At 41.2% G+C, this 14,813-nt stretch overlaps 1 protein-coding gene across 1 annotated transcript in view; it reads left to right on the top strand.

Moving 5' to 3' along the window:
• LOC124613615 overlaps nt 1-14,540 on the top strand; it is a 46,025-nt gene extending 31,485 nt beyond the window's left edge. The window contains exons 4-5 of the mRNA XM_047142331.1: nt 815-1,022; nt 14,185-14,540. Coding sequence (XP_046998287.1) covers nt 815-1,022; nt 14,185-14,540 — 564 coding nt within the window. The remainder of the gene's footprint in view (nt 1-814; nt 1,023-14,184) is intronic.
• Nucleotides 14,541-14,813: the final 273 nt, after the last annotated feature.

Raw genomic sequence — 14,813 nt, 5'->3', positions numbered from 1 at the left:
TTATCTATGTGAATGACCAATTTCAACTTTCTGTCATTTTGAAACGCATATCTTCAGCTACCACTTCATATTACATTATAATATATCGTTGGTACACGTCAACTGGAAAATGATGCTGTAAGCTTAAGATACGTACATGAAAATGACTAGAGGTTGAAGTTGACTAACCGCATAGATAATAAAAAAAGTGCAGCCTACCTGGACCATGTTTTCATTCTCAGAATACTTTGAGGCTGTGGGCCCCCACTAAAATAAAATTTTTGATACATTCCATTATGCTTCTCTCGCTTTTGTTGATGTTCATCTTCTACACTCATTGCAAGACGCTGCCCATTCCATTCAATTGCTATTCAAAATTATTTGCAGTCTATGTCGTAATTACACTGTCATCGGAAAATCTCAAAGGTTTTATTTCATCTCCTTGGACTTTAATTCCTATTCCAAGCCATATATTTATTAAAAGACACTTGGAAGTTATTCCACTTCGAATATTTTTGACACGTATTCACTTTGTTACAGCTTGCACGACTGATCGCTTAAAAGTGCAGTAAGTTTCGATGTGTTGTACACTACAGTTGTTGTACACAATAACTGTAGAGCACATCGACACCTACTGTGCTTAAAAATGGCCTGTAGGCCCGAAATTAGCCATTTGTGTAAGATTTAATAAAATGAATACTTGTGAAAAATAGCCGGGGTGGCGTAACTTCGAAATGCCTTTTAACAAGCGACACTAAACTTTCAAGATGGGCAGTGGTGTTGCCGGTGGAGTGGAGTCAGCTGTTGCGGTGACACGTCCCTTGTTGGTGCGCAGGCACTGCGGAGCCCGGAGGTGGAGGCAGAGGCGGTGCTGCGGCAGCTGGGCGTGCCGGCCAGCCTGTCAGAGGGCTCTCCAGCAACAGCAGGCTCCAGTAGGCGCTCCTCCATGACGCCGTCGCTCAGTGAGCTGGAGGCCGCCATCTCGGACCTGCTGGAACAGACGCAGGCCGCCGACGGCGACGACGACGACAACGGCTCTGCTGGTGAGTTCAGTAAGAGGCTTCAAAGCGGAGGCTCCGGCAAGCAGGCTGAGTTTCTCAGTCGGTGGTGACATGACTCACTACGAGAACGTAGCATCCGCTAAGCGGGGAAACTCCTAAGCAGTAACTCGTGTGGTGAAAGCTATAGATTAACGATAAATGCAGGAACGACTACCTTTTGATTATTGGATTTAGACTTCACCATTCCTAACGAGCACCTCTTTTCAACGCACCTCGCAGAGACTCTGAATCATGGGACTGATGAGTAGCGGTATACACCTATATCAAACGCCACAGGGGACACACATCTCGCCTTTAAATGGAAAAAGGCTTTAAGTTTGGTTTTGTTAGTATGACCAACAAGTAAATGAATCATAAACTTGAGATAGTGTTATTTTTATCAATACACCAGGTGCTGACACCGACATCGACTGAGAAATCAACATGTCCAAAATCAGTGTTACCAACACAAGAATGAAGTCACCCATACACACTGACAGCTACACAAGAAACACGTGCGGCACATATTACAATGATCATCGATATTTCAGGTAATGAGACGTTAGGTAGTGAGGCGTGCTATATGCCATAATGGTGACGTCACTTGTAAACCATATAATCATACGCTCAATTTATTATCCATATTAAAGCTTTAAGAGATGTTGGTGTATGATGGAATGACAGAATACACATCAATCTTCAGACTGCTTTGATGTATTCCGCCACGAATTGTTCCCCTGTGCTAATCTTTTCATCTCAGAGTAGCAATTGCAACCTGCGTCGTCTAATATTTGCTGGACGTATTCCAATCACTGTCTTCCTCTACAGTTTATATCCTCTACAGTTCCCTCTAATACCATGGAAGTTATTCCCTGATGTCTTAACAAATGTTCTATCATCGTGTCCCTTCTTGTCATTGTTCTCCTTTCCTTTCCTCGCCGATTCTCTTCATTCCTTACCTGATCAGTCCACCTAATTTACAACATTCTTCCCCACCACCACATCTCAAATGCTTCGATTCCTTCCTGTTCCGGTTTCCCCACAGTCTCTGCTTCACTACTATACAGTGCTGCGCTCCAAATGTTTATTATCAGAAATTTCTTCTTCAAATTAAGTCCCGTGTTTGATAGTAGTATACCTGGATTTGATACTAGCAGACTTCTCTTAGCCAGAAATGTCCTTTTTTCCGGTGCTATCCTGCTTCGTATGTCCTTGCTTCGTCCACCATAGCTTATTTTGCTGCCTAAGTAGCAGAATTCCTTCGCTTCGTGATCCGCAGTTCTGATGTTAAGTTCTTCGCTAATCTCATTTTTCCTACTTCTCATTACTTTTGGATTTCTTTCATTTACTCTCAACCCATAATCTGAGGACAGCAATGTCCTCAGCGAATCCTATCATTGATACCCTTTCACCCTGAATTTTAATCCCATTCTGGGACCTTATACTTAACGCAAGACAGAACATGGTAGTAAAGATTGCCAATGAGGAAACAGATAAAACAGGCATTAGACTAGCAAGTAGACAAGAACGTCATTTGTTTTGTTTTTACTCTTTCCTACTATAGCTGCGATGGTTGTCTGATAGTAAAAGTTTCCTTGGTCTATCCGTGTCCTGCGTTGAGCCGGCCACCTTTCAAACTAAACAACTGTTTCCACTTTTCCGATATCCTCGAACCTAAAACACAGTCCAGTCTGCTCCATACAGCCTCCGCCGCCCGTATCGATGCCATCAATATTTATTGAATTCATTCTTAGAGGTACACGAAATGTATACACCATATAAAGTAAGTCAAGATATCCGAATATCACATTGTCACAGAAACGTCTCAGTTTTTGGCAAAGACCCTGTTATCGGTTTTGCACCAGAAGTCGATAGTCCAATGTCGCTGAAGTTGGTGAGCTCCGCCTTTTCCTTTCCGAAAGTCTGGTAATCTTAGCTGCTGGAAACGAGAAACAATTTAATCCGATCCGAAACTATGCACATCAGTGGCACCGACATGGTCCTTCAACTGCAAAAGGCTGCGTTCCGTTTACTTGAAGGCATTCTGGAAGACTTGTTTCTTAACTGGGATGACTCCCGCTGTGGAAGATGCAGAGTGCACGCTGATACTTTTTCTCTCTTTGAGCTTCATATTCTTAATAGGCTCAACCAACCACCTAATCTGGACATTTCAACTACCAGTAACCTCCTCTCTTTTGAATGCCCGGACTTGCAGGACGAGAGGAAATCTTCAAAACAGGGCAGGCAACCACAGGCGGCTCAGGATCAGTGTCAGTCACTGTAAACGACTGGTAACTGTTTCTCAGGCAAACGAGGGAGGCTCTTCGGCTGGCCCCCCGTAAGTCTTTCGCGGTTGCCTGCCATATCTGGACCTTCCCAATCATGCATGGGTGAAGGACCCTCCTCAATGCGGGCAGAATCCGAGATGGCCACATTTGTTGATCGGTCGGCGTACGCTTAAAAAACACGTAGGAAGTCATCTGTATTACTACGTCGGTTTGCATGCAGCACAGGGCAGTAACGGCCTATGGCAAAAGCATCAAATTGCGTGACCTACATGAGCACTAACTGAAGCTATGAGCGGATAGAAACCAACTCAACTATCATCTGAACGCAATAGTCACAGTCCCTATTAGTTCTACGTACATACAATGGAACATACTACGAACTAAAAGGCTGCCGTACTGAAAAATACCTATCAAGAAATCTGTAACGCTGAAGTTAGGTAGCGAACTATACAAAATTCAGATTCCATTGATTTGTATCGTTCTATCTCTTTACAAATTTTTCCAGGGTTTCTACATGTTGTGTGAGAGTACATACACAACGTCTGTTTATAAAAGAGGTTTCATCAGTGGTGGCTAGCAAATAAGATTCCAACCAGTTCAGGATTTTAACGATATAACGCTTCAACTGGTCAGTATTTGGCATGATAACCCTCACGAGGACACCAGACAACTGCTTGCATACCCGGACGGAACTGACTAACGCGTCACTGACTTGTTCATTTTGTGAACTCATGTTGTGAAGTTCTTTGTTTTGAAATCATCAAACTTTTCTGAAATTGTAATCATTTGTTTGCACATGTACACATCACATCTATCGATTTCCGTCCCATTCGGATAATTCTGCATGCGGGACTTTTTAAATTGCACAATACTGAAATTATGCTTGGCCCAATCAGGCAAAGATCCGTATCTACCATGTTTAAACGATACCGACCATGAAGCTGTCAGCGACGATCTAAACAGCGCTGACAATCTACCGTAGCGCTACTTACAAAAACAGCAACATGCAGTGACGCAATGGTTCGCCCCAAGCTTTGTTCGCCATTCTCTAACTACGTTTAAGACTGAAAGTTTGTCATATTACAAACCAAACATTTTTTCACCATTGAAAAGTCACTTCCTATACGGCTTTGCATATTTCCCTTGGCAGTATAAATTAATTATTTCGCCACTGAGGTTCGATCGCTGCAGGCAACATAGCCCTTGGTAAGCCAACACTCAGCACGATCTCCTCAAAATAATGGAGAGCTGTCTTTATAAGCAAACTCTTCCCCGTCTCTGGCGTCAGATACATTAATTTCCTTAGGCAATTTAATCAAAATACTGTCGTTAGCACAGGCGCCGACGAACGCTCGTAATCATTCAGAGCAACCATGACGAGAATTTTGCTACGCACATTTATCTTCTAAGCAATATAATTACTGACTCGCTATTCTTTGCCTCACTTAAGAGACATGGACGAGCCCATTCCTCAGGATCTATTGCACTTAAATTACGTCCTATTTTTCCTTTCATCGGAAATGTGTGTGCTTACGCCAACCTCGTAGAAGGTTCGAGAAGACACGTTGGAACTTCTACTGCAAACAGCTTCCGCCCACGCCATCGTCGCTGCTGTTCGCCAGTTTGTTTTCCCTCGCGCTCACAGGAAATCAGCAAACATGGCTACCATGTTCATCTTTAAATTCTGCTGTTTAGCTGTCTTCAAAGCTCCATATAAATCAAACCATAGGTTAGATTTATACACGGATTGCAGCAATGATCTAGAATTTCCCACTGCATATTCAGTTAAGTGAACTTACTTTATTACGTAATATTAGGGTCGGTAATGAGCGTGGGCAATGCAATGAAATATCATTGACACGTCTCAAACTGTAACTCTACGTTCTCTCCTATACAAAACAAACTACACCGAATTAAATGCTCTTAAATGTTATTAATAGATCGATGGGAATAAAATCAATGAAAACGCAGTGACATCAAATTGTATTTTTGTGACTTACTGATATATGCTAAACCTTCAATGCATTCCACTCTTATCATTAATATCCCTGGCTGAGGGACACGCTACTGTCATCCATGGGCATCGTTTTTCCAGTGGCATTACTCCCTCATATCCGCATATACCTCTGGTGCTAGTGTTCGAAAATCAAAAGTGGAAATTACAGAGACAGTTAATATTTGAGTTCGACCTAGAGGCGAGATCAGGTAGCATAGTGGTTGATGGAACCGCTCGAGATATGCAGGAAATCCGCTTTCGAGTTCCTGAGTGGCACAAATTTTGAATTTTCGCTACATGTCACTAGTGCAACACGAAGTGTACAAAGTATAAAAGCCTCTAACTGCTAAAAGCCTAACTGCTAAATCAAAAACTGAGATTAATGACACTATTCAGTATATGCTTGAAACCTGTTTGAAAAGTGGGCCCTATTCTCAAAATCTACAGACCTGTATGAGCGTTCCCATCATCCAAAAACTATGAATCGCATCGCAAACGTCGATAATGGGTCTATGTAGGAATTACTCTTTAGTTTGTAAACCATACACTTCCTTTTGTAATGTCCTGAGTACATGAAAATGCGTCTCCAGAAAAAATGCCCTGGATGTGTATTCCTTTTTACGTATAGTTCTGCTGAGCAATGACGTGTAATGCAGTATGACTATATTTCAAAAACACAGTAAATAGTAGGCAGTGCTTGGTTTGCGCAAAGGAGGGAATTGGGGGCGTAAATGAATACTTCAACGATTTTATAATCGCAAATACTTATAGGAGTTTCATCATCTGATCTGAAGAACATGTAAATGGTCCACCTTATACGTAAATCATGAGCAGTGAACATGCGTGGCTCCATCTAGTAACCTAACACGTTTTCACACAAATCGTGAAATATAGAGACGCACAGCAAGCACGTGAAACATAATATGACATGCAGCAGACAGTTTTGGAACCTCCATACCATCGCTTACCTTCCAAACTGTGAAGCATACAAAGAACAAAAAAGATTCTTGCTGATAGCAGTGCTGTGCCGGCCGGAGTGGCCGTGCGGTTCTAGGCGCTACAGTCTGAAGCCAAGCGACCGCTACGGTCGCAGGTTCGAATCCTGCCTCGGGCATGGATGTATGTGATGTCCTTAGGTTACTTCGGTTTAATTACTTCTAAGTTCTAGGCGACTGATGACCTCAGAAGTTAAGTCGCATAGTGCTCAGAGCCATTTTGAGCAGTGCGGAAAAAAAAAAAAAAGAAACACGCTGATAGCGTCTATCCCTCGCAGTGACTAACATTCCAGTTTAACGCAGAGTGTGGGTTAGAGATCGCAGTAGAAATTAAGTGCAGACTAAAAAAGTGCAGACCAAGCCACGTAGAGCTTCGTGTCTTTAAATATATTTTCATCAGCGATATGAGATTGGAAATAAATAGTAAAAGCTTCACGTAAATGTATGATTACTACAACTCGGTCCATAATCAGCGGAACAAGAAACAGTATAATTGTCCTTACTGGACCACGTGGTATACAGGACCACTACTTAAGGAAGAACTAAATAATGATTCCAGATACGTTAGAAAATATAACGTATTCAACATGCTTAATGTGCAGATGGATTAATGAAAAGCCGATACTGTGCGATGGGCATCGACAGATAACTACCTCGCTGACCATTGAAATTTAAGTTTGAACATGGCTAAAGGCACGTTAAAGATCTGAAAATGTTGCAAGCAAATACTGCGCTAAGGTACAAAATGCAAGCTGCAGTCTCAAAATTCGTTTGTAACTATATATGTGAGAGCGGCCATCAGAAGGCAACTTCAAAGTAAGTTACTACACCAGCCGTCCACAGCAAAAACGAGGAAGTTCAGCAAAGAACACCGCAAGAGAAGCTTGCCGAATACCAGCCGGAAACAATGACAGGGACAGACAGAAACAGGAAAAGGCGACCTAGCTAGTTAAAGGCATCTAAAGCCATGAAAGACAGACGGAACAGAAAATAAGGTTTACACAGATGCTTTCAAGGAGGGCAGAGCACAAAATAAAGGACCTAGCACCCACTCCAAAGTACACGAATGTTGAACATTTTCGTCTGCGTGTACAATCTATGAGTTTCCTGTACTACGGATTGTTAAAAAACATGGCAAATACGTTGGATAAAAACTATCTAGCGCTGGAATGCAAGTATATTCGACTCATATGTTGAACTGAATATGCGTTCTAGAGACTTAGAAGAAAGGACTGCGTGGAGTGAAGCACAGAGCGCGCGTTCTCTATTGGTGAATTTTGCAACTTTGCAGATTTAATAGTGTTTGGCACGATTATGAAGTTAGGACTTACGCTGTGACTTGTTAAGACTGAAGAAATGGCTTGATATCTTTTGAGACCCACAGGAAGGCTGTTGTTCGGCTCATAATATTCGTAGGTCTACGGAACCCGTTCTAACGCAAAACCAGGCCACAGTCGTTACGTCTCTGATGGGTAGGCAACCTTGAACGCAGGAAAGCCAGTGCTGTTGCCTCCCGTCCAGGCGTTAAAGCCACTTAACGGAACACTCGGGGCTGGAGTTCTTGAAGGGATGCTAAGAAAAGTACTTCCGGACGCGTATTACTATATATCTGTAATTATTATCTGTTAAGGAATAAAAATAACGTAGCGCACATAAACGCAAGGATTCAAAAATCTAGGTTTTTGAAAGGATACGCGATTTCACCGGCATTTGATACCATTTTTTTTATAGTTTCAAGTGTGTAATTGATAAGCAGCTAAGTAAAAAGAGACAATTCACAGCCAAATTATATACTTGAATTTATGTCCCGATTTTTTAAAAGATGATTTTTCGCTAACATGAATGGTTCCTGGCTACATGAATCATGCGAATTTCACAGACAGTGGAATCTCACAATGGGCAGACCCTTCACTCCCTTCACTTCAAATCACTCTCAACGTCCTCGGAACTTCGTATCGCAGTTTTTACTGCGGAATTGTGGCCATTATTAATAGACGAATTCTGAGTACCTCCTTTACTAGGTTATGCTGAGCAAACATAAAAGCTTCTGCGCATCGTCTTCTATTACTGTATTTTAATCCATTGAAAGAGTATTTATCGTGTGCATTCCTCTGCCTCAACCACTAGTTGCCGCTGGCGCAGTTGCTCCGTGCTTTGCTCACTCGTTAAAACATTTCTTTCTTGATTTTAGGTTATAGGCCAAGGCTAAAGTGGATTAGGACGTTTCAAAGAAGAGGAACGAAATTTTATTTTGAGATAGTTCATTTTATGTATGAAATATTTGAAAACGTGATGCTGCACTCAGAGGAACTACCTTTTTTCGAGGGCTTCTTTTCCTGCGTACTCCACGCCTCTTTGTTGGTATTTCCTTCGTTCTGCTTGTTGTGAGTAGCCCTTCGTAGACGATTTTCTCGAATTGTTGACCCACTCGCTGAACAAGATTATCAGCTGACACTTGCTTCATTCCGTGAACGTGTACGTCCTGCTCCAAAGTGCCGGCATCATTTTCGCAGTTTGGTCTCACGCACGACAATTACGTTATATGGGCTGTTAGAAATCAGGCAGAATCCATCAGCATGAACAAATCGGATGAAAGCATACATATCACACCTGACGGGAGACTCTGTTGTTCTGGGCATCTTTATGTGCTGTCCGTGCACTCACAACAGAACAGTGGGACGTGCCGTTATCGACGAGCATACTAGAGAAACTGCGTAACACATCTTCCCAAAGCTAAATTATATTTTCGCTTTGGTTTTAATTTCCCGACAGATTGGATCGGAAAAGTAGCTCTCTTATTTTGACAAGATTTCTGTAGTGACGTAAAAATGAATGTAAATGTAAAACACAAAACCATGTAGTTCGAAATAGTTAAACGAGCCGCTAACAGTTACTACAAACCTCTGGTCAAAATATGTACAATAAAATAATTTTCTACTATGTTGAAAATCATCGAAAATGCCTAATGAAGAGGCGATACGTGCTTGGTAGACTCAAATGAAACATATACCTGCATAAGACGGAATTCTTTCTTGTCAGTATGATAAAGCAAAAGTAAAATAAATAATTGGAAATAAAGGACTTACCGGTCTTTAGATTTTTTCCTCATCACTAGCACTGTGATGTCCACACCTCAATGTCCACCATGGTGCCCGTTCTAAGAATGAAAAATTCTAACAAAATCTTCGTGCCTTTCTCAAAAACATGGAATAGGAGAGAGCTGACAAGCAGTAAAAACATAATAGGACTGTAGGGATTCTGATAATGAACAATTTCCGAGGAAATAAGTGACATCATATATCTTTGCATCAGTTTCAAGTAAATATATGTATAGCCTACATCTTGGGTGTCTCGTAATTACTAGAACTTTACTAGCAGAGGAACAAGATTTTAATTATTGATACGTCTTAAATAATTACACTAGTCAGGTAAACGCTTTTTGTGAAACATTAAGTTGTAAGATTAAATAAGGACTCGTCATGATGAAACTAAAAGGTGCTGTTGGGGATGGTTTAGGAAGCGTACAAATCCACTGCTTTGAGAGAGTTTGCTTCGTCAATGAGAAATACTTCATAAAAGTTATAAAGGCGGTAGTGAAGCCCATCGCTTGTAGGCGAAATCCCAGCGAGATAAAAGTGGAGCTTTACGTGCATACAATTTCCTTTTTCTTTGCTTTTTTCACTGTCCTTTTACGTCAACTTTTAAAGAACAAACGGTTTAAATTTTTGTTATTGAGGTCTTGAGTTCGAAGACTTTTACGATGCTGCTTTCTTCGCTAGCCTATCCTGTAAAAGACTCTTTCGTCTTTCCCTATGTATAGTAACCTACGTCCACTTGGCTTGCTTACTCATCATCATCATTCGTATCTCACACAATGCAGTACATCTATAATAAGTAATGAATGTCATTCAATAAAACAAAAATAAATCAACTAAATATTAATATATAGGTTTCTAATCCATTTAACCGTTGTGACATTGTCATTTATAAAATCTTTCCGTGTGCCCTTATAGCGTCGTAAGAAGCACCCATTTTTGATATGTCTGATACATTGTTTTAGTGCATCACAGTCAAAACTCGGATACTCGGAGTGAGTTAGAGCACCGACCACATGCAGCGTGGATTCTGTTTGATTTGCCCCACAGTCTCCAGTTTCCTGTAATCTCGATACCACAGTATCGTCGTCGTATTTCTGGAACCATTCCCGTTCTTGGTAGTTTCCCGTGATTCGGCAGCTCTTCTTCCAGAGACCTCTTACTTTGGAGTTACTTGTAGCTAGCTGTTCAGCGTATAGGAGTGGCGGGTGTCTCGAACGAAGCCTATTTCTTCCTAAGACAGGTATGTCGTAATGAAGGGATAGTTCCTTATTCTCTTGTATATTGTGGTAATCAGTAAGCACGATCTCAGTTCCGAGAATCTGTGCTTAGCAGAGGAAGCCAGTAGACAGGAGATAGGCTGATTACATCAATAATCATGCACATCGTGAGCTGCGCATTGATGAACCTAGTGTGACAACTATTAAACCATACCAATCAACAATACTCTGTGGCCGAAAAAAAAAAAAAAAAACCAGTGGAAGAACTGATGTAGGCAATGTCTCGATTGATGAGCCCCCCTCCCCTCTCCAAAGTTGTGCCACACAGCCTCTGAATGATGTTGTTGTGAGTTTTAATATTGGCTGATATGTTTCCCAGATGTTTTTTTTTGTTAAACAGAGTGCAGTCGAGTGCCAAGGTACTTGGGCTATTTGTTGTGACGGAGACTGTTGCTATCTAACTGGACCTTGTGCTTAGTGTTAGTTTCTTTGTTATTAAGGTGAAGGGCACAAACCTCGCTCTTACTGGTACTGGGTCTCCATTTTTTAAATATGAGTTAAAGGCCACTAACTCCTCTGTTAGTGTTCCTCTGACTGATCAAGCTCTTTTGATTGACAAGCCAAAGCGATGTCTTCTGCATAGCAGAATTTCCTTGAAGATGTGTTTGGAAGGTCATAATTGCTGAACAGGAGAGATGCGAGAACTGAGCCTTGTGGCCGTCCGTTATTTGGTTTCCTTATTGAGCTTCTATTTTGACCCAAGCAAACCTGAAAGTATCGAACACTTATCATGTTATTAATAAGAGATGCTGTTGTCCGGCATTTAATTATTTTTAGTAATTTGTAAATCACACCTTCCTTCCAGACGGTGTCATATGCTGTCTCCTGGAAACTGGCCACCATGAAATTTGTCAGAACTAGTATAGTCGTTGCAGCTTCGGTGAGACCTAAATCCCGCTTGTTCTGTTGGAATGTGTTCTAAAAAACACCCACTAATTCTTTTGTAAATATGTCACTCTAAGAGCCTTTACGTGCAACTAAGCAGGGAAATTGGCGGAAATTTCTGGAGGAGATCCGGTGATTTGTTAGGTTTCAAGACCGCCATAAACTTTGTATTTTTGTAGTTCGATGGGAACTGTCCCTGTTTTAAAGTAACAGAGAAGAACCGAGTCAGCCCGTGTTTGACATTTTCCCCAAGAATAATCAAACCCTGAGCCTTACCACTTTTAACCTCTGGTAAATCCAAATTTCATCTACGGTGAATGAGGAAGAGAATTTTGAATCGCTTGGAGACTGCATTTTTAGATTTTTTGTCTCTTTTTTAATCCTGGAGGTATGCTATTGATCTCTGGACGATCTGAACATTTTTACTTTATGCTTAACAGTATGATTAAGTGAAATACCAGGCTTCTGATCATATTTATTAAAGGAGCCGTCCAATTTACGGAGCAAGGACCAAGCCTTAGCACTTGAATGTGTGAAATTCAAGTTTCCTACCATATGAGACCAGCTCAATTTCCTTGCATTATCAAAACTATGACGACGTTCATCTGCAATGTCACTCTCTCCGCTTCTGTTAAATTGTTATTGTCTCATTCCATCTCGGGTTATATTCTCCTCTATCTACACTAGGAATATATTTCTAAGCCAATCCAAGAACAGCTCCAACAAAACGGTTCTAGGTCTGGGGTTCTGGTGGAATCAAAGACTTTTTTTCCAGGTAGTCCTGGAAATCCTGCCAGTTTGCCTTTTCAAGATTCGATCTAGGTCATGGCAATGACTTAACCAATGGGATGGATAAGCCACTATTGGGACTAACAGGTCTGTGTTGACTACGTGGGAAGTTTGGAAAGACTTTTCTCGATGCAAGAATTGCATGCTCTTTACAGTAAAACGAGACGAAATAGAGAGGTCTGGGTTGTAGCCTTTCTGCCATGCAAGTGATCTAAAGGCATCCAAATCCTTGGCGTCAAAAATTTGGTAAAAGTTATTATTTTCAGCCCACCTAACAAGTGCATTACCGTAGTCGTCGATCCGTGCGTACTTCCACTGATCGTGGTGGCTGTTAAAACCACCAGCGTATATTGATGGATGGACAGTAATCGGTAGAGCATTTGGCGCCAATCTACATTAGGTGGTTTATACATGTTATGGATAATGAGCTCTTCAAGCTTTGTTGATACATTATCAATTTCATCAGCTGTATTTGCTTTGTTTAGGTGTGCACGAACAAAGTCAGTTCTAACGTAATTAGCAACGTCATAAATGTTGTGGTACGTTGCACCAATAAGGTCATACCCACATATCCTTTCTCATTTTCGGAGATCTTCTTAGTTTGATGCATGGGCTTCCCAGATTAAAACCACTTCCGTATTTTTACCTAAAAGAACTGTTGACAACTGATCACTTTTAGCTCGGCTAATTCCTTCTATATTTAGTTGCCAAACACGGACTGAAGGTCCCAGTTATATAGTCATTTGGTTCTGAGAAGCACCTTTTGCTAGTGTTTGGTTACCTTAGCCTGCATGCTTGTAGTCAGATGCTCTAGCCGATACGCTCTAGCTCATTTAGCGTTACCCATGATGCACCTGTAATATTTTACTGCGGATGCGATCTAGATTTTCACCCCACCGAGCTTATTAATTGTTTCGATGTTAAAATATTTCTTGTTTTTGTAAACACTTTTCCTGCTATTGCTCGTCTGTATTTTATATCCTCTTTATCTCTGCCATCGTCAGTCATTTACTGGGCAAGCAGTAAAAATCGACCGATACTTACAGTGCTCAATTGCACAACACAGTTTCTTCATTAGCGCCTCAGTTTTTGTTTCTTCTCGAAGTGCAGATTGAACAACGGCGGGGATGGGCTACAAGGTTGTTTCTTGTTTTCTCAACTACTGCTTTTATACCATGTTCCCCGACTGTTATAACTGCAAGTTGTAAATTAACTTTCCCTCCCTGTTTTTTACTCCTTCTACATTTAGAATTTCAAGGAGTGTGTTGCAGTCAACACTGTCAAAAGCTCTATCTAGATCTAAAAACACTGTAAAGGTAGCTTTTCCTTACCTCACTCTAATTCTCAAATAATCCATAGGGTGAGTATTGCCCTAAGTGTTTCTACATTTCTCTGGAACGTAAAGTGCTATTTCTGGAGGTGGCTTCTACCAGTTTTTCCATTCTCCTGCAAACGATACGTGTATTTTACAACCATGACGTACTGTATTTTACTGATGGTTCAGTAATATTTTCATCGGTCAGCGTATGCCTTGTTTGAAACTAGGAGTGTTATATAATTCCTGAAGTCAGTCTCATATCTCTTGCGTACCAGGTGGAATAGCTTTATAACGATTGATTGGTTTAAATTACACGCTACCTGCCTTGCTTCTTTAAGGTGTTCTCGATAGTGAAATATGGCTGTTATCCGACAGAATAAAAGCGAAAAATTGTTTTACTGATCGATGATGTCCTTTTAGAAATAAAACATAAGCCAATACGAAAGTATACTAGGTAAAAAAACATGAATTTTCAAGGACTGTGTCTGAAAGCGATTTTTCTTCCTTTTCTTTCTGCAGATAACAGAATAAATAATATGCTGGAAGACAGTGACAAAAATAAGCGGCCTGATGGAAAAGTCACCCAGACAACCGTTCCAGGAGTAGCGGGGCTTCCAGGCAAAACTGCCGGCGCTGACAATGAAAACCTCAAAACCGACTCGTCCGCGCCCGCCGACCAGGGAAGCCGTGCTGCAGACGCTGCAAGTAGCAACGAAGCGACCGGACCGACGAAGAAGAGAAGCCCTGATAACGTGGCCAACGGTATCTCGAGGTTATCTCAGCATCATATAAATAATAACAGTAGTGGCATACCCATCGACGTGTCTGCCAGTAAAGAAAATCCAAGTATCTCGATACTAACAGACACCAGTTAGAAAGCTCTACTTGAAGAATCATCATTTTTCCATTGTGGATAAACTCCAGGTATGCGATGAAACTCGCACTTAATATTTGCAGATATCTACTGTATATTAAAAAAGAAATGACTTGCTCGCTGAGCAGCAAAGTTCTAACATCAGATTGACAACAGTGACAGAGGGGAAGTTCCTGCAGGTTCTGCTAGAGTAAGGACCCTCAAATTAGCATGTCATTAAAGATATGTAAAAAAGCAGAACTGGCAGTTTCAGATTTAAATTAACCCAAGTTAT

The sequence above is a fragment of the Schistocerca americana genome, chromosome 4 (genome assembly GCF_021461395.2).
Source record: "Schistocerca americana isolate TAMUIC-IGC-003095 chromosome 4, iqSchAmer2.1, whole genome shotgun sequence".
NCBI lineage: Eukaryota > Metazoa > Arthropoda > Insecta > Orthoptera > Acrididae > Schistocerca > Schistocerca americana.
The sequence above is the reverse complement of the archived record's forward strand: the minus strand, read 5'-3'. Positions and strand labels throughout refer to the sequence as shown.